Raw genomic sequence first — 25,720 nt, forward strand, 5'->3', positions numbered from 1 at the left:
GTGTTTATGGGGTAGGGGTGCAGTGTGTGTGTGTTAATGTGGCAGGGTGCTGTATGTGTTTATAGGGGTAGGGTGCTGTGTGTGTGTGTGTTAATGGTGGCAGGGGTGTGTGTGTGTTTATGGGGGTAGGGTGCTGTGTGTGTGTGTTAATGGGTGGCAGGTGCTGTATGTGTGTTTATAGGGGTGGGGTGCTGTGTGTTTATGCAGGGGTGCAGTGTGTGTGTGGTTGTGGGGGGCTGTGTGTGGTTATGGGGGGTAGGGGTGCTGTGTGTGTGTGTTAAGGGCAGGGGTGCTGTGTGTGTGTTTATAGGGGTAGGGGTGCTGTGTGTGTGTGTGTGTGTTGTTTTGCAGGGGCAGGGGTGCAGTGTGTGTGTGGTGGGGGCCAGGGGTGCTGTGTGTGTGTTTATGGGGGGTAGGGGTGCAGTGTGTGTGTTAATGGGTGGCAGGTGCTGTATGTGTGTTTATAGGGGGTAGGGTGCTGTGTGTGTGTGTGTGTTTATGCAGGGCAGGGGTGCAGTGTGTGTGTGGTTGTGTGTGTTTATGGAGGGGTGCTGTGTGTGTGTGGGTGGCAGGGTGCTGTGTGTGTGTTTATGGGGGCAGGGGTGCTGTGTGTGTGTGTTAATGGGTAGGGGTGCGTGTGTGTGGTTATGGAGGGTAGGGGTGCTGTGTGTGTGTGTGTGTTAATGGGTGGCAGGTGCTGTGTGTGTGTTAATGGTGGCAGGGTGCTGTGTGTGGTTATGGGGGGTGAGTGCTGTGTGTGTGTGTGTTAATGGGTGTGTTTATGGGGGTAGGGGCAGTGTGTGTGTGTTAATGGGTGGCAGGGGTGCTGTGTGTGTGTTTATGGGGGTAGGGGTGCAGTGTGTGTGTGTTAATGGGTGGCAGGGGTGCTGTGTGTGTGGTTATGGGGGGTAGGGGTGCTGTGTGTGTGTGTGTTAATGGGTGGCAGGGTGCGTGTGTGTGTGTTTATGGGGGTAGGTGCAGTGTGTGTGTGTTAATGGCAGGGTGCTGTATGTGTGTTTATAGGGGTAGGGGCGGTGTGTGTGTTAATGGGTGTGCTGTGTTTATGGGGTAGGGGTGCAGGTGTGTGTTAATGGGTGGCAGGGTGTTGTATGTGTGTTTATAGGGGGTAGGGGTGTTGTGTGTGTGTGTGTGTTTATGGGCAGGGGTGCAGTGTGTGTGGTTAAAGTGTATGTGTGTGTGTTTATTGTGTGTGTGTGTGTTAATGGGTGCAGGGGTGCTGTGTGTGTGTTAATGGGTGCAGGGGTGGTGTGTGTGTTTATTGGGGGGGTGCGTGTGTGTGTGTTAATGGGTGGCAGGGGTGCTGTATGTGTGTTTATAGGGGGTAGGGTGCTGTGTGTGTGTGTGTTTATGCAGGGCAGGTGTGTGTGTGTTTATGGGAGCAGTGGTGCTGTGTGTGTATGGGGGGCAGGGTGCTGTATGTGTTTTAGGGGTAGGGGTGCTGTGTGTGTGTGTTTATGGGGGCAGGGTGCTGTGTGTGTTTATAGAGCAGTGGTGCTGTGTGTGTGTTTATGGGGGGCGGTGCTGTGTGTGTTTATGGGACAGGGTGCTGTGGTTTATGGGAGCAGGGTGCTGTGTGTGTTTATGGGAGCAGGGGTGCTGTGTGTGTGTTTATGGGAGCAGGGTGCTGTGTGTGTTTATGGAGCAGGGTGCTGTGTGTGTGTTTATGGGAGCAGGGTGCTGTGTGTGTTTATGGGGGCAGGGGTGCTGTGTGTGTGTGTGTGTGGGAGGTTGGGTATCATAATTTTCTTCTCCAGTGCATTTTGTTTGTTTGGTGTTGTCTGTGTGAATGTTCACCTTGACCCGATACACTTCAAGGGTTTAATTTGCGCACCATTTCAGTTATCATAGACTAGTAGGAGTCCGAAGTGATTAGAAGGAAGCTTAGGCGATGAGAATAAATTCTAGGAAGATGCATGAAGGATGATCAGGAGCATTCGAGGGTACTCTGTCCACTAATCTCTTCCAACTTCACCTTCACACCAACTAAAATCTTTTTACCCCCCCCAAGTCTTTGATAGTGAGGGTGAGTGTACAACCTATCAGAGAGAACCTCCAGTGGGTTTGGAACCATAGTGAACGACACACACCCAGATTACTCTCTCTCTCTCTCTCTTTGTAAGATCGATACTGTAGGACCAGCCAGGGATGTTAACTTCTGTTTTGGCGCTGCTCCAACAACGTCCATCCCCCCCCCCCTTTCTAGTTCCAATCCTTTGAGTATAGGAGGGGGGGGGGGATGAGAGAAGGGGTTGTAAAATGCATCAGGTGAATGCAGTTACTGTACACTCCCATACATACAAATATACATGCACATACACAAACACTGATACATGTACAAGCATACTTAGATATCCAATACACACACACTCACACTGTTGTTTAACAATGTCAAATCATAAGGTAAACAGAGTTGATATTCTTATTACTAAGTTACTTGTATAAATTATGTTAAATTAAAGCGCTGATGGATACCATGGTACAATACAGTATTTCTAAATTAACGGGTATTAAATTGGATGAATAAATTCAAGATATTAATATATGTATCTATTATATAACTGTATATAGTACTGTACTGTATATACAGGTTCAGTATTACTCTTTGATTTGAAAAGGAGTGAGGTTGTTGAGTGTCAGTGGGTGTGAGTGATGCTCTGACAATGGTCTGTTGTTATTTGAAATTACATACTATATTGTGCTTGAACCAAACTTGTTGACAACAGTTCGTGTTGTCACGTTACCTGTGCGTGAGTGTATCTTGTTGACAACAGTTTGTGTTGTCACATAAGGCTACTTCCTGTGCGTGAGTGTAACTTGTTGACAACAGTTTGTGTTGTCACATAAGGCTACTTCCTGTGTATGAGCGTATCTTGTTGACAACAGTTTGTGTTGTCACATAAGGCTACTTCCTGTGCGTGAGTGTAACTTGTTGACAACAGTTTGTGCTGTCACATAAGGCTACTTCCTGTGTATGAGTGTATCTTGTTGACAACAGTTTGTGTTGTCACATAAGGCTACTTCCTGTGTGTGAGTGTATCTTGTAGACAACAGTTTGTGTTGTCACATAAGGCTACTTCCTGTGTGTGAGTGTATCTTGTTGACAACAGTTTGTGTTGTCACGTAAGTTACTATTTGTATGTGAATGTATCTTGTTGACAACAGTTCGTGCTGTCACATATGGTTACTATCTGTGCGTGAGTGAATCTTGTTGACAACAGTTCATGTTGTCACGTTACCTGTGCATGAGTGTCTTGTTGATGATGGTTGTTGTCACGTGAGGTTACTTGTGCATGGGTGTAACTTGTTGACAACAGCTCTTGTTGTCTTGCAGAGTTACTGTACTGTGTTAGATAATCTGAAACCAAGTCTTCCACTAGTTAAGAGGATAAAAAATCATGTACTTTGACAAATTTCTCTTGTTGAAGTTGGGTCCACAATTGGACGACCCGAACATGTTATTCTAGGCCAGTGGCCTAATTTTATGCTCGGGCTTCAAGGCTACAGTTCCATTATTAGCGCGTGTAGCTTCCGTTAAAGTTAATGAAATCAGCTGATAAATGAATTACAAGCTTTGAAGCCACAGCTCTTGTCTTCCATGTGTTACTCTGTTAGGTGTTAGTGTGTAAGGTTAGCTGCCTGGTTATGTCGTTGTCTGTAAGATAAAAGATATTTTCTACCACAGTCTTGAAGGAATCTTACCAACTATCACCTTTATAATGCATTTGTTTACACTACATTGTAATAAAAACTGGTTTGTTTGTAACAAAGATTCTAAATACTATATATAATGATATAAATATATACATAGCAAAAATTAAAGTTTAATAAAATACATTTATATAATTTATAATCTGAGAAGGTTGGCCAAGACAGAAGAGGGGCGAGTTGTGTAACGTTCCCACATAGGCTCTGTGGCTAGCTGGCTGGCCTTGACCTCACCGTGCACCACTGTGAGTCATGCTGAGGCCTGGCCAGCTTCTTGAAACGAGTCAGTGCGAAACAGTATTGAAATAAAATGGATGATATGAAAATGCTTATCATTTACACCTCCTATAAAACATACCAACATACTGTTTTGTGGTAGTTCAACACTTCTTAATGTATGATACTGTTCATTTGTACTTTCTGAACTAAATGAAAAAAAAATTCTACCATCCTAATCTCTCCAGGTGGCAGATACATCCTTGTAAACATGTCATACATTGTTATTCTAAGATTTTTCTAATCACTTGAAAAATTAATGAGTATTTGACATTTATGAGATAATGTAATGTCATATTCATTTCAAACTCTTTGGATACATGTATTTTATGTGTACCCTGGGTCAGCAATGTACCCCATGTGGGACACAGAATTGCCTGCACTACACACGGAGGTGTAAAAGTGAGCAAGGCATCAATGGTACTGGTGTTTCTTGAGGAATCTGTTCACCCCACCTCATCTCAGGTTCAGTCCTGTATTGTAAAGAATAGCCATTCACAGAGGCCTCCCCACTCTCTCAATAAGATCTACCTCTTCTCTCCCTCACCCCTACCAAGACCACCTCTTTCCCTCTCCTTATATCTCCATTCTGACTACAAGGGTGTAATAGGGGAAGGGACCCTTTTTATATTCTACAATGGAATCCATCCTAAAGATGCTCTAACATTCAGCTAATAGAGTGCACAAACAGCAGTACAGTACTTACCTGGAGGAGACCTGCCGTGTTTGGTTGGGTCATACTAGATAACACCCTCCCCACGTCTGTCCCAAGCCAGGGATTAAACAGAGGACACAGTGGTGAGAGAGATGCAAATTACCGCTGCACCATCAACACCCATATTAATTTGAGATTGGAGTAGAGTAATACACACAGTGAGTTAACATCAAGAGAGGTTTACCCAGACAGAGAAAAAATATTTGTATATAAATGTTGTGCTTCTTTATTTTTCTACATGCAACAACCTCAACAACTGCAATCATCATCACATTATTTGTGGAAAAAATAATGTATCCATAACCATTTTAAATTAAATGTACTTCTTACATTTACAAGATCAAAATACACTAATATCAGTGAAAACCTGAAAAAGGGAATCGCTTAATATCTTCCATAACTGGTACGGAAAAGCACATCGAAACGGCTTACACTTTTGCACCAATACTTATGTAAAAGCAAGTACAGTATACTCACACACACTGCCATCTTTTAAGTGATATTCACATATTAACAGCAATGTAAATTGGTTAACTATATTACTTTCTTTTACATATTGGAATAAGAAGAGACAGAATAATTCCTCCAGTGTTACAAGAAGCACAAAGTTGGCAGTGCAATATAGTACTAGTATTATCTTAGGAAATTCAAATGACATCATCTTGACAAAGCAGTGCACATAATAGTTAAATAAATCAACACTATTGTTTTATGACGGCAAGTCATTTTCCTCAATCAAAGCTTCAGATTAGTCAATAAATTTTTTCTGGTTACATAAATCATAAGTCAGTTCTGTTCAGAACTTTGAAGTAACACTCACATTCTTAAAATGTTCCTGAAAAATTTTTTAAACAAAGGTAATGGATAAAGTAACACAAAATGGTATGAAAAGTGGATTACAATACAGTATTTTTATAAGTTACAGCCCAACCACGTCTAGATGAAGAACTTTAACTAGACAGACAGATGGACACAAGAGGCAAGCACTCACAGTCACAGGTAGCGGAGGCATAAAGGGAGTTCTCTAGAGCACTCACACAAACTGAAATATACTCAAGAAAGGTTTTAAGAAATAAATGTGTCTCCTTACACAAGAATGTCTGAAACAGACCACCAGAACTGTTGTACTGTAAACTGTAAAACACTACATGAACAGTACAGTACTAGCACACATCTTCTGTCTCTCACTAATTAATTATATATTACAAAGCTGAACCACTGACTGTGAAACATGTGATCACAGAACACACCGAGGATGACAATAGCTATCTTGAGTTTACATCCCAGCCCAGATAAACACTTGTACAGTACAATATACCCCAACATGATGTGACAAGAAATAAGTAAAAATCTTACTATCGCGTCTAAAGTAATGATATTCTCGAACACAACAGGTTTACTTCATAAATCTGATCATAAATGTAAGTACATTAATATCTGTGTAATGAACTGTTATGCCTGAACCATGACATAATACTTCTTTAAATCAATTTCAATTGAATAATACAGACAGTCTTCACAGTAACTCATTAGAGACTAAGTCATATTAGAAAGTGAATGAGAGAGAGAGAGAGTATGAAAGACTGTATGAACATACAAAATTAATGAATCTCCTGTAGTTCAGTCTCAATGAATCATCCTTATTAACATAGGAACTAGCTTCATGGAGGTCATTACACACACACACAGATATTGCTGTACCTATACTTTCAAAATAGTCTGACCAGCTGACATGATAACTATAAAGGTGCAATAACAAGTGGCTCATCATAGTCAGTAATGGACATTACTCTCTCTCTTACTCCTTCACAATAAATGAGACAAACTTTAAGTCACAAACTTAGTCTTATTAACTGGCCTCTTGGTTATACCATATAACAATTCTTTTAATTATCACACTGATAACATTCATTGACAGACTAACTGTACTTCCAGAGAACAACATATACAGTATAAACTTATTAAGTATCAACTTATAAGTCACAATGCCAACACCAGGATGGTAAACAATTCCTTTTTATTTTCTTCTAAACAACATGAGCTACAAATAATTTTCTTAAAATATTTTTTAACTTTCATCAAATCAAATCGTTGATTATCTGAACATGTATGAAAAAGCTTGGCTGGGTCGCGGTGTTCTGCAACTGTACACTCAGCGAGCCATCAATTACAAAGCTGTTGGATTAAATTACCCAGGAAAAAATTACCATAAATAAAGTACAGTACTGTAAAGCATTAATAAAATTATGGTATATCTTTCAAGATAACATTTTTTTCCTTCTTCTGATGCCTATCTTAATGTACACTGCAGCCCTAATTAGTACCCTTCCAGATGTTCTTTAACTTTATATTGTCATAAAAACACTGAAGTTTCCCATTGCTCTGTCTCTTCTGATTTCAGCCAATGTTATTTCTTGCCATAAGTACAACAGTCAGCCGTTCAAGTCACTTGTGTTCTTAATTTATTTTATAAAGTACATAACAGTGCAATATTATTTTAGGTGTACAGACAGAAAGCATTTACCGTTGCTCTGTCAATCTTTAGTATTTTCATCCTAACAAAACACTCAACTGAAGCCAAAGTCCTGAGGGTTGGAGAGAGAAAACAGTGAATTAGAACAACACCAAAATATTTCTTACAAACAGTAACATTAATACAACCTGACCTTCACACACACACACATTAGAAATCTCTATTTAATTTGCTCTTCCCCACTTACCACGTCAGAAACAAATGTGTAATATGTTTGGGCCATGGATGTTTGGTTTGGGCCAGGGTGGTTAGAACCTAATATAACCTAACCATGGCCCAAACCTCCACTCACCATCAGAAACAGAGCATGTGAAATTTGGTGTAATAAACATTAGCTATGAATCAGTTGATATTATTGTTGTGTCCTGCAGCACCGTGTAACTCCCTCACACTGTAGTTATTCTATATAAATTAACAGTTTTTTTTTAAATGTAAATGCAGTGATGTGAGTGTGTGAAGGCTGAAGAATTTAATGATAATAAGTTATCTCTGCTCTGCTCTGTGTGTGTGTGTGTGCGAGGGAAAACTCTTAAATTGTTAAATACTGGCAGCACCCGAGTAAAATTTACAAGATTTCTTGTTAATAATTTTGTAAATGGAGTTACTGTAGTACTGTACTGTACAGTACTTGGTCAGATACAATACAGTACAGCTCCTCCCCGAATTACGACCTACTCGATTTACGACCAACCGCACTTGCAACCTGCCTCAGTCATACCAAAATTTTGTCAAATTACGTATTTTCGAGTCCCAACGTCAGTACACAGATTTTCTATGTATTATTTCAGCAATTGTGACTTATGACCATTTCGAATTACGACCTGGATTTGGGTCCCTAACCCTGTCGTAAGTCGGGGAGGAGCTGTACAACAAAATACAAAGGATATGAACACATTATATGTTTGTTGTCTTATACAAAAGCTCTGACATGTTAAAACTTATGATCAATTGCTTCAGCTGACAAGAGAACTGACCTAAAATAAAGTTAGTGATCCAAGCTCACACTTGCCCAAAACCATTACAAATTATAATTGTAGTCAGCTTAAAAAATGAACGAATGATCCTGAAATTCCATTTTATGAAGAAGCCTAAAATTAGGCAACTTAAGTAAGACAGACACACACACAGTATGACACTGGTCTAGACCACAGACACCTGACACCAGTGGTTTGGGACTAATTTAAACAGTTAGTACAGAACACCTGCCTGTTGCAACACCACCTGAAAATGGGAGATTTAGAAGCCTAGATTCGCCATTCAATATATGATGCTGAATGAGCTTATTACATCACTGCACAGTATACAGTATATACCGTGAATTGACCACATAAATTATTGCTGCACAGGGCTTGTCAACATTACCCATTTGAAGAGATTCAGTGAAAGTACAATACAAACCAAGCTAAAGTGCCCTTCCAATCTGCACAAAATTCACATTTCTAGCATCACTGTACAGTACTATATACATTACTAGAGTACTAGCAAACAAGTATTTATAACTATAATGATAAAAACAAACACAACAGAGATAACTCAACCTTGGGGTACAAGACCTGGGATAGAGGCATTAGAGTCATCTTGAGTATAATGCATACTGTACTATGAGGGAGCCAACAAGAGGAAGGCTAAACCACAGAACTGAGGGAAGGCTTTTGGACTTCCCTGATTACTGTACTTGTACTCTCACTCAACAGCAGACTAATCCCATACCAGCCATCTAACACATCATCTAAATAAAATATTACATACTCACCTATGTAACCCAGGGGCAAAAATCTGGGTGAGGCCCGAGAAAATAAACCATCAAAAGACAGAATGAGTTTCTTACTGTGAAATCAAGTGATGGAGGCAACACTGTCAGCCACCAGCCAGCAGGCCAGTTGGATCAAAATTAATTATTTGCAAACAGTAAATAACTCGTCATATGAAAATAAATAATGAAATAAACTACAGTGGGGGTATGCTATAATGAATCTAATTGGTTCTAGAACCTTGTTCGTTATAGCATTCGTTCGTTATAGGATTAATCCGTTCCAGGCCCCCAAATACAACCACTTAACACTGAAAAATATAATATAAAATTGTAAAAATTGTAAAAAAGTGCATAAATATGCATCTAAACCCCTGAAATAAAGAATATCATTTATACTTGTAATAAAAAAAACAATAAATTAGTAAAAAAAAAAAAAAATTTTTTTTTTAATGTTCGTTGTAGGAGTTTCGTTCGTTATAGCATTCTCAATTTTATAGGTAAAACCGTTCGTTATAGGAATATTCGTAGTAGGATCCGTTCGTTATAGCATACCCCACTGTATATGCTAACACTGAGGGCTATGTAAAACAATTAATACACATCTAGTATACAGTCGGCCCTTCACATACGAGGGTTTAGCATTCACGGATTCGCAAATACGCGGATTGCCCCACCGGAGAAATATTCTGTACATTGAAGTATTGAAGTACATTCAAATCGCGCACCATTCAACTCGCGCGAGGCACCGAACACTGCATACCGCCCGCTCCCGCTACCTCACACACACACACGCATAGCGCATCGTCACCCCACCCCGCGCTCCCTCACTCAGTCAGTCTCGCTGTAACCACGCTTGTGTTGACATCAGCATTGTAGTTGCAAAAATAATACATTTCCGTGAATGTATTATATCAAGCACAGTATGAATAGAATATCACTAATATAACAGTATCTTCACCGAAAACTATTAAAAAACGAGTAACATATCTTGAACATCGGAAGGTTAGGTAAAGTCTTTTGTTTTCATGTAGTTTATCCTAATTTACATTGAAATACATTACATTTCAGCAAAACTACTATTTATTTCTGAGAATATGGAAATGTAAAATTTTTGCTCAAATAACGTACGCATTACAGTGGATAGTGACGAAAGCAATGACTTTTGCTTTCTTTCGTTCAAAAGATGTTACCATAATCGCTTTTTGAATGGTTTCAGTTAAAAAACTGTTGTCTTACAATAATATTCTATCCTAATTCACTTGTGATGCAACAGTTTTTTAACTGAAAACCATTCGAAAAGCAATTACGGTAACATCTTTTGAACGAAAGAAAGCGAAAGTCATTGTTTTCGTCACGATTTTATCCCACTTTCCACTGTAATACGTACGTCATTTCAACAAAAATATTACATTTCCGTGAATGTAGTATATCAAGCACAGTATGAATAGAATATCATTGTAATATAACAGTATTTTAACCGAAAACTATTAAAAAACGAGTAACATCTCTTGAACATCGGAAGGTTAGGTAGTCTTTTGTTTTCATCATGTATTTTATCCTATTTTACATTGAAATACATCACGTTTCAGCAAAACTACTATTTATTTCTGAGAATATATTCATTCAGGCACAGTTTAGGTAAAATATACATGTGATGTAACAGTTTTTTAACTGAAAGCGATTCGAAAAACACGTATCCTCTAGCCCTGTTCAAGGAGAAGACTGGGAGGAGCTGTTTGGTGCTGAAGACGATGACAAGGAAAATGATTTTGATGGATTTTAATGAAAATATTCAGAAATATGGTATCGTAGTATTTATTCAAGTGAATTAGGATAGAATATTATTGTAATACAACAGTAGTGATCATGTGCAGGAGGAGGAGGGATAGAGCGGGGAGGACTGGTGATGCTGGAGGCGGGAGCAGGGACGAATGAAGATGCCAGCCAGTACATTACGGGTGTACAGTATTAATTGTTTTTATAGCTATTTTTGCATTTTAATATTAAATACTGTACATTACGTTTCAACAAAACTACTGTTTATTTCTGAGAATATGGAAATGTAATATTTTTGCTGAAATGACGTATGTATTACAGTAGAAAGTGGGATAAAATTGTGACGAAAGCAATGACTCGCTTTCTTTCGTTCAAAAGATGTTACCGTAATTGCTTTTCGAATGGTTTTCAGTTGTGGGATTATGAGGCTAATGATAGGATAGAATATTATTGTAATACAGTACAACAGTTTTTTAACTGAAAACCATTCGAAAAGCGATTACAGTAAAATCTTTTGAACAACGAAAGAAAGCGAAAGTCATTGTTTTCGTCATGATTTTATCCCACTTTCCGCTGTAATATGTACGTCATTTCAGCCAAAATATTACATTTCCATATTTATTTCTGAGAATATATTCATTCAGTCACAGTTAAGGTAAAATATACTTGTGATGTAATATTTTAATGAAAATACGGTATCGTAGTTTTCTTTTGTTTCAAATTTAATTAACAAAGATTGATGTTTCAAATGTAATGAACAAAAATTTATGTACAGTATCTATAAATAAACTTTAAAAAATTAATACTGTACTTTATGTTTTACATCGTCCTGTGCATACCATACCATGCATTTGGCTACTTTGGGCTTGCTATGATGACGCAAGAGATCTGCCCTGGCAACTGTACCGACACTCACAGCTGGTGGTGCGTCGTTTCCATTGTTTACTGGTAAATATTTTTCAACCTAACGAAACTATTACCTGTTTAGAGGTCGACCCCCAATTTTTTGCCAAATAATTTGGTCTTATAAACTCGAACTACACACAGGTATATACGGTAAATAAGGACATGGGGGGCCAGGGGTTTTTTAGGGAGGGGGGGGGACAGCAATAGTGCACGGATTTTTAACATTCACGGGTATCTCTGTTACCTAACCCCCGCGATGTTAAGGGCCGAATGTAGTTAAAAAAAAGGCATAGCACTAAATTCTGATACTGTACCAGTAACTGGAGCAAACAGAGAACAGCTATTCAATGACTATGGCAAGAGGAGTGAATGAGGATTCCTGCCTGGAAAACCAATATGACTTATCAGACTGGAAGACTGAGGTAAGTATCAGCTTAGAGTGACAGCATGTGCATATTCAGCCTCAAACTTTAAACGGTTACCGTAACTTCTGCTTCCATCTCTCCATATCCAGGAGCAATGGTGGCAACAGGGAGGTATGTACAGTACATTACTCTCATTGGTCTGATTAGTCCCAGCCACTGATCTAAACCAATGGCTGTGTGTGCATCATCAGTGGAAAGTAACTGGATATAAATTTCAAGGTTCAGTCACACCTGTATTGCTAATGGCTTCACTGCTCCTGCTGCTGCTGATCTTGTTGTTGTTGTTGCTGTTGTTCTCCCCAAGCAAAACCTCCTGGCTGTTCCTCTGGCAGGGGATTATAGCTCGGGTCTTCATTACGAGGTTCACACAGTTGGACACTGCAGTAACAAAAACACATAAAAAAAATTTATGCTAACTCAGTGAAGACAGCACACTATTTCATGCTACAAATAATACATACATTGGCCATGCCGTCTGTGGGGTGACTGGCAACTATAATTGTGTTCATAAATATGCCTTCACGGTACTGAAGTGTGAATGGTAGTGTTGATTAATGCAATGAATTTAATAAATGAGGAGCTCCTGACCATATATCGCTGAAACGTGTTATGTATGGCATTGTATTCCCCAACCTCTCCCCTGTCCCCTGAGTAAGTCAGAGACCCAATTGGTAACATGTACATGTGGGTGAGAGTCCTCAAGAAGACCACTGTATGTCACACATTCCTCCCTGAGCATTTTCCTCCACTTCCTATTTTGGCACTTGGCAGATTATCGTCCAGAGATCCTCATATATAAAATTTGTTCTTCTTTCATACTGGGGAAACCTTATATAACACACACACACACGCGCACGCACGCACGCACACACGCACGCACACACACACACACACACACACATGCACGATGCGAGCACACATGCACGCACGCACGACGCGAGCACACATGCACGACGCGAGCACACATGCACGATGCGAGCACACACACTCACACAAACACTTGTTTTTCAGTCGTTTCTAATATTGGCTGTTCCAGAGTTGTCTTCCCAGGACATTTACCTATATCCACTCCAACTCTCCCAATCAAATATGCTTTTTAAGGTTGACATAATTCAATACAGTACAATGTGTTAGTTATCTACCTCGGTCATCTTTTTCTAGTGATATATGTAATATATTTCTAAGAACCTCTCACAGCAAGGATAGCCAGAAATGTCAAGTCACTTTTCATACCTGTCTTATGCATTTTCTAATAAATTATATATTTTAACAGCTTTCATCCTCTACAGTACCACTAAGATTTCCTAAAATTATATTGTACTGACCAAAAAGTAGTCAACTACTTAAGTCCATTCACCTCTCCTGAACCACGAACCCCAAGATTCAGACTCATGAGCCCGAAGCAATAGACCGATATATTATTCTGCCCATAAGTTTTTCGGGTTCATGAGTCTGAATCTCTTGGTTTATGGTTCAGGGGGAAACAGGTGAATGGCCTTTAGCAGTTGACTGTACAAGGACCAGAAGCTCATCTCTGCCACATCAACATAACTGAGTGGTGCTCCTGTTTGGTACAGAACTTATGCTCCATCACATTATAACACCACAGAAAATTTAATTTCTCCTAATAAACTGATGCAGTGCAGCAGCTAGTCACAATGTAAAATCTCATAATCCATCAGGTTTTTACCATAAATTTAATATACTGTACCAAAAGTGTACATTTTCTAACCTATGGCTACAACAGACTAAAATTCATTGGCATGATAAAATTCTCTCTTCTTAAGGATGATGACTTAAATCTGTAACCAAAACTAAGAATATCATTGCTGCCATAATTATACATGTGGCAGTAACTCAACCATGGTGCCTGTAGTGTATACCATAAGTTGACATACAGTAGAAAGTTTCTCTTAGTCACTGAGGAAGTGAATCAGTCAGTTTGTTAGTTAGGACTGGAATTCATACAGCTGACTGATGCAGTTAAAAGACTCACAGGAAGCGTGGTGTTTTCAGAAGCCTGATGCCTCCAGATCGTGCAGGGAAAACATCTTCCAGGAAGTAGTATATGTGTCCAACTGCAATTCCTACGAAGTCGACAATGACGGAATTTCCCAAAAGAACACTGAAGCCCAGTAACACCCAGGGAAGATATGGCGCCTGCACACACAAGAAACACTGACCATTATAAAGTTGAATAAGAATCTTCATGAAAGTTTTGAGTGAATATTTTTAAGCAATACATAAATACTTATAAAATATTATTAACTGAAATGTGAAAAGAGATTTCTCACACACCCACAATAAACCATTAATTACTATTACACACTCAAAAATTGTGACCAAGTCCCAGGTTGCTGATCTGACTTTCTGCCTCATTTACACACAATTGCAGGGTCTCAATTGTTTCTCTTACTTTGACAACACAAAATACATACTGTATATTGTTCCTCACTCTTGATCTTATTTTTTTTTGTCTTTATAATTATTATTATTATTACTACAGTATTATTATTATTATTATTATTATTATTATTATTATTATTATTATTATTTCATTATTTTTATTTTTTTATAAATTTGATTATTGTGAATTATTATTATTATTATTATTATTATTATTTGTATTATTATTATTATTATAATTATTATTATTATTATTATTATTATCATTATTATTATTATTATTATTATTATTATTCCTACATTTTTGCCCCCCCCCCTCCCCCGATGTGGGTCAGTGACCTGTGCCCGGGTGGGCTAATCCCAGTAAAAAAAAAAAAAAACAGTATATTAGACCTCAGCTATACTCAACATTATCCATAACTTACAACATTAAAAAATATGAAAGGCTACATAGATTGTAAAATTAACTAAACAACACAAGAAATTAATAATAGCTATACAGCAGACGATAATTTTATTGCCGATTGTTTATCTGAGCCAAGGCTTTACCCTGCTTTATTAATTGAAGCCGATACTGCTATTTAACCGCATCAATCATGCCTTAACTACGTTTGGAAGATAATTAATTTTCAATTATAATTGGTGGGCAAGGGGTGGAAGTGACGGTAATGATCGCACACAGTTTCTCACTGTCCATTGTCGTATGCAGATCTAGGATACACACTTTTATCTGGTAGAGTACTATTGCATACAGTAGGATCTTGAGTTTTCCCACTCATTGGTACTGGTTTAGCATCGCAAATTGATATTCAACACTCCCTGGTAAAATTTGCTTCCTGTGGTACTGACCCAGTAACACCCAACAACCTCCCCCATTCATGTAAGGCCACTGTATGCAAAACGGCTTCACTTTTATGGTAAATCCATCCAATGTCATAACTTTATTTAATCTACAGTGCACTTCCTTTTATCCAAATTCCACCCACCACCTCCTCTCCTGGGCTATGCTCCCAAATGTAGTTTTTGTACAGTAACATCTTAATATAATTCAAATTATATTCCTATAATTCAATCGACTTTTTGGAACCGGGAAGCTTGTGATACTTGGTAGTGAGGTTCACACTGGATAACACCCTTCTCATGCTGAACCAATGTGAAAAATGTATGATAATTTAACTCAAAATGGGTATGTACAGTAATTCCTATATATTCAACATAGAGTTTGTGAATTTGACCACCATATATTTTCCATGTGCTGCTGTCACCCACAAGACCACACAGAGGGTGAGTTAACTGTTCAGTCCACAAGTACACACACTCTAATGTATGGTAATAGATTGCTTTATAAAGGTTGACTTAGCAAATTACTATTAGTCACACATGTATCATTTTTATCATCTATTAAATTTTAAATTTTTAATGGCACTATTTTATTGAGTTATGTGGTAGATACAGTATACTGTACATTAAATAAAAAATGTGGGAACTGTGCAGTGGGTGGCCAGCTGCACGGACTGTTATTGGAGAAATTTACTTTGCTTTACAGTATGCCCGGATAGTTCGCAGATTTTTATTTCGTGGATGACACCCTGGATGTTCCCAAGAATGTCTGTGGGTAGTTTTAATGTTGCCAGCATTTTTACGGCCAGTACGGTGAGAGAGCGACTTTTGTAACATCACGCAAGGTGTCTCTCTTGTGATACAAATGATATATAATAACTAAATGGGGAGAAGGTTATACTACAGGACATTTCAACATAGTGACAGTGCAAAAAGGTAAGATTGACTAGGAGTGAATACACTGGTTGATTACGAATTGTTGATAATTTGTACAATGGTTGGGACAGAGCTGTTTTTATAGTGTGTGTGTGTGTGTGTGTGTGTGTGTGTGTGTGTGTGTGTGTGTGTGTGTGTGTGTGTGTGTGTGTGTGTGTGCGTGCGTGTGTGTGCGTGCGTGTGTGTGTGTGTGTGTGCGTGCGTGTGCGCGTGTGTGTGTGTGTGTGTGTGTGCCTAAAACCCATGAATTTGAGGGGAATGCTGTACATAAATATTTATGGCACTTGATGCAACTACTGAATTTGGGTATTTTAAAACATACAAGCATGAAACAATATATGCTTGTAATTATTATAAATAGCTAAATTCCAAAGGTATCAAGTGCCATAAATATTTGTAGGCTGGGTAATTGGGAACACGCAACCCAGCCATACAGCTCATGAACTTAGCCAGCCAAGACGTTAACACTACCTATCTACACCTCTGACACAGACATTTATTGAGTTACCTGTATCTGCCTGAAAGGTATTATAGTTATCTACTAAACAAGCAAGGATAGAATGATAATGGTGATATACAACCCTCGCATAAAGTTGTGTAGAATCTCATTATCTCAAAATATTTCTCCTGGAAGGACCCCAACCGTGTGTATGGCTTAACCGTGCAAGTGAACCGCCCCCCCCCCCCAAGCACAGTAAAATGATCGTCTTTTGTATTAACTTGTGAAGGTTAGCTGTAGCTCTCCGTGATGTGCGGTCTGTTGTAGTTCTTTTCTATCCCCACATCATTCCTGGCCTACCCCATCTCTCCTCCCTTCCACATTCAAACTGATGCATCTTTTAACCTAGTCAGTCTCCTCAAATCTTCCCACATGCCCAAACCACACAATCCTCAACACAAAACATTACGAATACTCTCATTACCCAGCCATTCTCTTAGCTCTGAACAGGACCACCTATTCCTTCCAATGTTACACTGTACCTAATCACAAAAATCTTGATTCAATGGCCAGATTTATCTACCCTTCACCTCATTTAAGTCGCCCAAACAAGGCTTCTCTAACACAAATAACCAACTGGTGTATTTCTGCACTAAAGTATCTGCTAATAATTTAATATACGGTATATGAAAATTTCAAATCAATTTAATATATATGAAAATTTTAAAATAGAAGCACCTGAAAATTGAGAAGACCGAAGAAATTCATGCGAACAAATGGGTTCCGTCGTGCCCACACATACACCAGCATGATGGTGAAGGCCTGACCCAGGAACAGTAGGGAGCAGAACATGGCACAGCCCAGCATACATGTTCCACCAAACATCTGTAAAGTAGCAATACAACTCTTATGCAATATTAAAAAATTTAATAATACAAAAATACAGTACAGTCAACTACTAAAATGCAAGATATTTTTGTGTACCTCAGAATCTTTCACTCATCATGGAGTAAATTCTCTTGAAGTCATGTACAGTTAACTACTAAAGTTTGTTCACCTCTCCTGAACCACGAACCCCAAGATTCAGACTCATGAATCTGAAGCATTTATGGACATAATAATGTATTAGTCTACTGCTTCAGATTCATGAGTCTGAATCTCAGAGTTCATGGTTCAGGTGGAGAGGTGAACGAACTTTTAGTAGTTGACTGCACATGTGAGGTTTCTTAACTTAGGTTTAAATGATTCAAGAGAATTTATTTCATGATGAATGAAAGATTCTGAGGTAAAAAAAAATATCTCACACTGCATCTGGTCAGCCTTCAATGGTCTATAAAGATAAATAACAGTAAACCTACAGTACTCTTCAATACAATTCTGGTATGAGGACTGACAAAAATATAAGGAATGATATAAAAACAGAACATTTTTAATAACAAACAAAATATATGGTACTAAATAAAATCCTTCTAGTGATAAAAGGTGCAGTACAGTGAACCACAACCACTTCCTGGACACAGTTTCAACATTTGGTGGATGTGAAGCTCTACACCAAGAGACCTTCACCAGTCTATAAACTTCCTCACATGGCAACTCCTCTCAAAACTATCCAGAAATCCACACTAAAAGAAGGAACTTGAGCAAAAAATTCTTTAACTATCATAAGATTCAAACACTGAGATATATATTTGAGCAGCCATAAAAAAACTATGAACAATCATCAGAGCTTTTTCATTCATCCAAATTATGTTTAAGTAAATACACTTTGTACAGTCCCCAAAAGTAATCATTAGCCATGGGATCAATGTGATTCGAGGCTTCCGAGCAATGTTACTCGACCTGTTTCTGAACTGTTGGTAGTTCTACATCCACGACCTCTGGGCATAAATAAGTACAGGTATACATTTTCGAATGATGTGAATCTTCCAAGACTTCAAATCATATACAGCCACTTCTCGACTTACGACGGGGTTAGGGACCCAAATCCAGGCCGTAAGTCGAATTGGTCGTAAGTCGAAAATGTGAAGATAATACATAGAAAATCTAAAATGGGTGTCTCTTTTTCTTCTGATCACCACAAAACTCTCACTTTTAAGCATGCCAGCCATTTTAAAGGGAATTACAAACGAAAATTTTGTCAGTACAGTACACAGCGCAATCACTAACGTCGGAACTCGAAAATACGTAATTTGAAAAAATTTTGGTGCCACTGGGGCGGTCGTATGTCCGGGTGGTTGTACGTCGGGTAGGTCGTAAGTCGAGGAGTAGCTGTACAGTATTACAAGACCCGGAGTGGATGTCGTAAATGGATACCAACACCATGCCGGTTATCAAAGGGATCTTACATCGAATGAAGTGAGGAATTGTTGGGGAGACATAGCAAGATGTGAGAGGTGCTATTACAGTAAACCCTCGATAACTTAGCATGGACATGGTCTCGGAATGTATTAGTATAACTCGGGAAATGCCAAGATGTATAAAATCATCTGGGAAAATCTCGGCATATCTGGCCATCTGCATCACCTACCATACCTCTGTGTTACCTACCATGCCTCTATGTCACCTACTATGATGCTTCATTCTTTGCCTGCAGTGCTGGTAAGTGTTACTTTTTTACGTTTAGTAATTACATGTACACAATATGAACAGATTATTTTTTATTGTATTTTTGTAGGAGGGGGGGGGAAGTGCCTCGATAAGTCGGAATTTGGGATAACTCGGCAAGGCCAGAGTCCCATATGTGCCGAGTTGTCGAGGGTTTACTGTATTGCCCTTCACAACGAGGGTATACGTAACGCTGAGATAGCATGGCGTGAACCAAAAGTATCACGATGGGTTAGGCACCATGAAACAACTAATGCCACACTGAAACTTACAACCACAAATGTCTTACTATAGGTAGATGGGGGGTTCAGTTGCCAGCAAGTTCCTTGTTTAAATCCATATTTCAGTGTTAAACCATTGCAATTCACATTTCAAAAACATGGCAGATCCCATGTAGACTGATATATAGTATTGTATATTGCTGTAGCTGTTCACTCTAATATCAAGTACTATTTGCTTAGTCACTCTTCATAAATCAGACATATCATGAACAACATGAGTTGGCATATTGTGAAACTCGGTATGAATGAAACTCCGTTAGCACAACAATGTAATGGTGAAATGTCCATTTTGAGGCCTGTCTCAGTTATGATGTTCTGAAATACTTTCATTTAATGTATATTTCAGTGTTATTGTAATCATCAGTCAGTGGCTTGTTTATATATGCCTTCCTTCTACTTGTTATAATGAAATATCTAGTATGCCTACAAGGAACGACTCCCTCCTCCAATCCTGCCCCCATCTCTAGCTGTTGCTGATAAGGTGAGCAGGCATACCATCTTATAATGATGCACTGGGATCATATCAAAGCATTTCGTTTTGCGTTTCAAGTTGTAGCGACGGAAAATCTAACGATACTTTTTGAGGGAATGTACAGTCCGCTTCATTTGTGCATTTACAAGGGCTTCTCATATAAACATTCCACAAATCATTATCTTTGAGATATTTGTTTCAATAGTTTTAATTTGATTCCAATGTATGTTTACTAGTGCGAGTTTCCCTCTGTTGAATGTAAACAAACACAGGGCTGCCACACTACACAAAACCTGACAAGCCCCTGTAAATGCACTAGTGAAGGGGACTGTACATGGCAGTTATTAAAGAACAAAATAAAATACAAAGAAAACTTAATGCTACAGTCCCATACAGATGTGATAAGGACTAAAATTCATAAAATACAATCTTGCCTCTTGTGTCCTTACAAGATCCTGTGTTAATTATTATTGATCCAATTATGACAAGTACATTTTCCCTTTCTTGTACTTAAGTCTCTTGGTCACACTATCAACACTGTACCACACTGAAGAGTAACCTATAACAGTACAGTAATTTATATAATACTGTACAGTATACACTTACTGTACTGTAATTCCATGACCATCTTACCATCATCAACACAAAGTCAGCTGTGCGCCCCCTAAAAGAGCCCTCCTCCAGCATGCGGCAGTAACGGTATGTGAATATCATGTTGAATAAGAAGTTGAAGCCTATTGTCCCGAAGAAGAGGAATGTTGTCACCAGCCTCCATAACTGTAAAATGGTACAGTATAAAATAATCATAATACAGCAAAATTTCCTACCATTTTGAATTACAGAACAAAGCTATTTCAGGTGGCGAATACCGAGTAGGCTAATACATATTACACATCAACAAGTTCATACATTCAGTGATATTCCCAGTAAATGAAAACAACAAATATTATAGAAATGCGAAAAGGTTTTTCTTTAGCTTACATTAAAAGTGTTGATAAATAACAATGAACACATTCTACTGACCTGATAATGTCTCAAAATGAGGATGGGGTTGAAGTACAGCTGGAATGGTGAAACAATGTCCAATTGCTGTTAAAAAAGAAAAAAATTACAATATAATTTTCAAAAGTAATTTTAAAGTAAGGTTCTGGTAATCAAAATTTACAGTTGTTATAAGAATTTTTTATTGATTTAGAATGATTGGTTAACACAGCAATAAAAAATATTGAATGGAAACCCATCATGATTTAATAAGTGGTTCTAAAGTACTCCGGTATTCCAGTCAACATAGCTATCATTATTGGAGGTTAGCTGTAGGGACGGCGGCCATCATTAGTGGATGTTTCATGTTCCTTGCATTTTATTTTTGCACATACAGTACTGTACTGTATAGGATTGGAGTAGGGAGTCCAGATCACCTGAAGAAACTCCACCCTAGCTTATTTCACCCAAAGATTAACCACCCTAATGCTAACCTAACCTAACCTAACCACAACAAACCCAACATAACCTAACCACAACAAACCCAACCTCATCTCCCAAATAGTGTTATGGCCACAAGTGACTCACTCACCACAAGTATGGTCGTGATAACACAGGCTGTGGTGTACGCCCGGGTCACTGGCGGCATCTGCATATATTCTTGTTGGAATGTCTGGTGAGCCATTTTGATTCTCTTACTTCAATAATTTCTGAAATATTTAAAAACATATTGAGGGTGTTGGTGGTGGTAATGTATACATCTCACACCACTGTGTCCTGGGTTCAATGGCTGTACTATGTTGTTGACAATAATAATGAAGGAATTTTCATTAAACTCCAGTGAAGAAGAGAGGAACTATAGCTTAAAATTTATTCAAGAAACATCAAGAATGCAGTGGTCTCCATCCCTTCAACACTTTACAGAACTAATAAAAAAATCTTCACAAAAATATATCCAGTTCTAGCTGGCATGAACTGCTAACCAATGATAAAATAAGTTGTCCAGTTATGGTCCTGATATATTTGTGAAAAAATAGAGAAAAAACAAAACAAAAACAGTACATCTCTCACAAGACTCCTGGATGCACAGCTTAACCTGACACTTGTAAAGAATATTCATAAAAGTTTTTTCCTTTCTCCTCAAACATACAGTACAGGATTTACATTCCATCCATTACCTGGTACAACCAATGTTTTAGTGGAAATTATTTGTTTTAGCACATGAACATAAGAACATTAAAATGGAGGAAACTTCAGCGGGCCTATTGGCCCATACTGGGCAGTCCCATTTACACCCAACCCCTATTGCTCATATACTATCCATCCAACCTATGCTTGAAGCTATCCAGCGAATTCGAGTTAATGATGATATTTGGTAACTTGTTCCACTCGTCCACTACTCTATTTCCAAACCAATGTTTACCTATTTCGCGCCTAAATCTGAATTTGACTAATTTAAAACCATTGTTACGAGTTCGCTCCTGCTTGGATAGTTTGAGTACCTTTGTAATGTCCCCCTTGTTCAGCCCCGACTTCCATTTATACACCTCTATCATATTGCCCCTTGCTCTACGTCACTCGAGGGAGTGCAAATTAAGATGCTTTAACCTGTCTCTGTACTCAAGGTTCCTAATGCCCAGGATTAGCCTTGTCATTCTCCTCTGAATTCTTTCCAAGGACTCTATATCCATTCTGTAATACGGTGACCAGAATTGAACTGCGTAATCCAAGTGAGGTCTCACAAGCGCAAGATATAGTTTTACGATGACCTCGCTAGTCTTGTAACTAACACTCCTTTGTATGAACCCAAGTACTTTATTAGCCTTGTTTCGAGCAAATGCACATTGTTTACTTGGCTTAAGATTCCTACTTATCATTACTCCTAAATCTTTCTCGCAGTCAGATTTCTCAATAACATCGTTGTTCATCTGGTATATGGTTTCCCTGTTTACATCTCCTATACTGAGTACTTTACATTTGTCCACATTGAATTTCATCTGCCATTTTTCAGACCATTCAAAATTTTTTTTTAGATCTTTCTGTAGTTTTGCAGAGTCCTCGTCAGATATAATCACACGCCCTATTTCAGTGTCGTCAGCAAATTTACTTATGTTGCTGTCTACGCCAATATCTATGTTGTTTACATATATATAAGAAATAATAATGGTGTAAGTACTGAGCATTGGGGAACTCCACTTGTGACGTTGCTCCAATCGGATTTAGTGCCGTTAATGCTCACTCGCTGTTTCCTGTCCTGTAACCACGCTCTAATCCATTTTAGAATATCTCCTTTAATGCCATGAGCCTCCACTTTTCTTATGAGTCTTTCGTGGGGGACTCTGTCAAAAGCTTTGCTTAAGTTGAGATATACATCATAATTGTGCCCCTCGTCCACTGATTCGAAAACAGATGAAAAGAATGTTAATAGATTAGTTAGACATGAACGCCCACTTGTGAAACCATGTTGGGAATCATTGATTAACTTGTGCTTCTCCAGGTGATTTCGAATAGTTTGAAATGATTGCTTCCATTAATTTGCCTACAATTGATGTTAAACTGATGGACGGTAGTTGGAGGATAGTGATCTATCTCCCTTCTTGAAAATCGGTATTACATTCGCTATCCTCTAGGATTGTGGTACTACAGTGAGTTCTGCTATAACGCGTGTTTTGACAACGCAAATTGGCTCTAACGCGATTTATGAATAGAGGAACGATATTTGTATAACGCGAACGCTTGTTTGCTGTAACGTGATCTTTGCTTACTATTTCTTCAATTTTGTGGTATTAACTGTGAATATGGTAAAGAAGAATATCTCCAAGAAACATTCTGGTGATCGCATTCCCGGTGATGATCGTAAAAGAAAGGATATAACACTTGAAGAGAAGCTCGATGTTATCAACCTCAAAATCACCCTTCTCCCCCATCAAGTTATATTCATATTTTTTCAAGGTAAAGTGTTACATTTACTGTATGATTTCATTATTAGATATGAATGTAACATTTACTTAGACTGTGCTATCCTTTGTGTTAGGCGAACTACTAATTTTTTTTCGATTTCAAGTAGTAATCTACACCTAACCCTATTTTCTCCATAAGCCCTGTTATTTCTATTACGCGAATTTCTATAACACGATATTTTACAAGAACACAACTATCGCGTTATAGCAGAACTGACTGTACACCCATTTTTAAGGACATGTTAAACAACTTTGCTGAGGGCATACTCAGCTCTTCTCTACATTCCTTTAATACTAACATCGTTACTAGTCACTGCTATCTTGCTTAATTTATTTTCTTCACTATCTCTGTATAGAGTCGGTGTCTCGGGTATCATGTTTAAATTTTCAGTGGTGAAAACTGTTTAAAACTATTTATTCAAATTATTGCTCATTTCTCCGTCGTTATCAGTTAGCTCGCCGGTATCTGACTGTATTGGTCCAACCTTTTCTCGTGTTTTAGTTTGATACATTTGATAGAATCCCTTGGGGTTTGACTTCGCCTCCCTTGCTACCTCACTTGGACTTTGGTAAGAAAATTAGCTTTTCTAACTTTAAAGTCCCAGGAAGTGGACAGGACTTTAAAGCAGAGGGAAAGTGTAGCGTATGGTACCTGACCTGACCTAACCTAACAAAAGAAAAAACAAAAACCTAACCTAATGACTCTTTATATTTCAGGCTACATGAATTTACTATTCTAACATAACAGAGTGCAGAAGAATTACCATAAAAGAAAATCGACTCGGAATTAAATTCTATACAAAAGAAGACCCAATTGTCATCCTGTGGTCCAGGTCATGTGCTAAAATGAATATTAACGGTTTTAGGGACAACCCCAAAGAAAGGAAGCAAATATGAAATACATAAACATACATATATCACACTGGAGATAGGTTCTGCAGCCATATTAGGTTAGTCAGACAGAAGACCATCTTAGTACAGGCATATCAATTATTGTACGTATAGTCTGCCCACCATGCATGCTTACTAGGCTGCCGTACCTACAGTATGTCCTGTGCCAAACATAAAATGTGTTATTACTGTTCTCACATTTAATACGGCCAGCATAGGTAATAGTATAATGGAGCTGACCCATCAACCACGGATAATACAAGCACAGATTCATGGGAATGAGAATGGACTTTAAACAGCTTCCTTGGATAATTGGGTTACTCTTGGCTAAATTGAGTTAGTTCACCATTATTCATATACCTACATTGTTTGTGTATATCATAAACAATTATGAAATTGTGACTATTGTAATGAATAAAATAGCAATATATCATATCCAACCCTCATATTATTACCGTCTGGGGAGGAAAAAAATTATTCAAAGTCCAAAAGATGTCACTGATGAAACACGTCAAGATGTCAGCTATGTAACTCAACCATCTCGCTGACACTGCCTCTGAATCAGCCTCTTTTTCTAGATTTGTGATGTATTTCTTGAATTATAAAGCCGAGAGTGACAAGAGTGAGAGACAGTTATCAATGGCCCTCGAGTGTTGACGTGTTGTTAGGTTGTTTACATGGAGAGCCACACACAGGCATTACACCTTCACCAATTTATTAAACTAAAATATTATCTAAATAGGTTTTAAACTTTTTAAAAATTTTAAAATATGTATAAAATCAATAAAAAAACATCTAAA

General features: G+C 38.3%; 1 protein-coding gene across 2 annotated transcripts; it reads right to left on the reverse strand.

Annotated features, from left to right (window-relative positions):
* Positions 1-4,927: 4,927 nt before the first annotated feature.
* LOC121872746 (derlin-2-like) lies at positions 4,928-25,622 on the reverse strand. Of its 2 annotated transcripts, none has more exons than XM_042375789.1 (8): positions 25,376-25,622; positions 21,662-21,779; positions 21,112-21,177; positions 20,722-20,865; positions 17,470-17,616; positions 14,107-14,288; positions 12,342-12,488; positions 4,928-7,302 (listed from the first exon to the last, which is right to left on the reverse strand). In XM_042375789.1, the coding sequence occupies exons 2-7, from the start codon at positions 21,752-21,754 to the stop codon at positions 12,359-12,361; spliced, it is 762 nt and encodes a 253-aa protein (XP_042231723.1). In that variant the 5' UTR covers positions 21,755-21,779; positions 25,376-25,622; the 3' UTR covers positions 4,928-7,302; positions 12,342-12,358. The 2 variants fall into 2 exon arrangements, with proteins under 2 accessions (XP_042231723.1, XP_042231724.1); XM_042375790.1 differs by having other exon boundaries at positions 14,107-14,270; positions 25,376-25,621.
* Positions 25,623-25,720: the final 98 nt, after the last annotated feature.

This window comes from Homarus americanus, unplaced genomic scaffold, assembly GCF_018991925.1.
Source record: "Homarus americanus isolate GMGI-L3 unplaced genomic scaffold, GMGI_Hamer_2.0 scaffold39155, whole genome shotgun sequence".
In the NCBI taxonomy this organism is placed as follows: Eukaryota; Metazoa; Arthropoda; class Malacostraca; order Decapoda; family Nephropidae; genus Homarus; species Homarus americanus.

What these genes read in the sequence shown, in the direction of transcription:
- LOC121872746 (XM_042375789.1), bottom strand. Translation starts at nt 21,754, where the DNA reads ATGGCTCACCAGACATTCCAACAAGAATATATGCAGATGCCGCCAGTG. An exon ending in TCATTTTGAGACATTATCAG is followed by an intron (nt 20,866 to 21,111) that starts GTCAGTAGAATG and finishes ACCATTTTACAG; the next exon opens with TTATGGAGGCTGGTGACAAC. An exon ending in TCGGTCTTCTCAATTTTCAG is followed by an intron (nt 14,289 to 17,469) that starts GTGCTTCTATTT and finishes TATAATGGTCAG; the next exon opens with TGTTTCTTGTGTGTGCAGGC.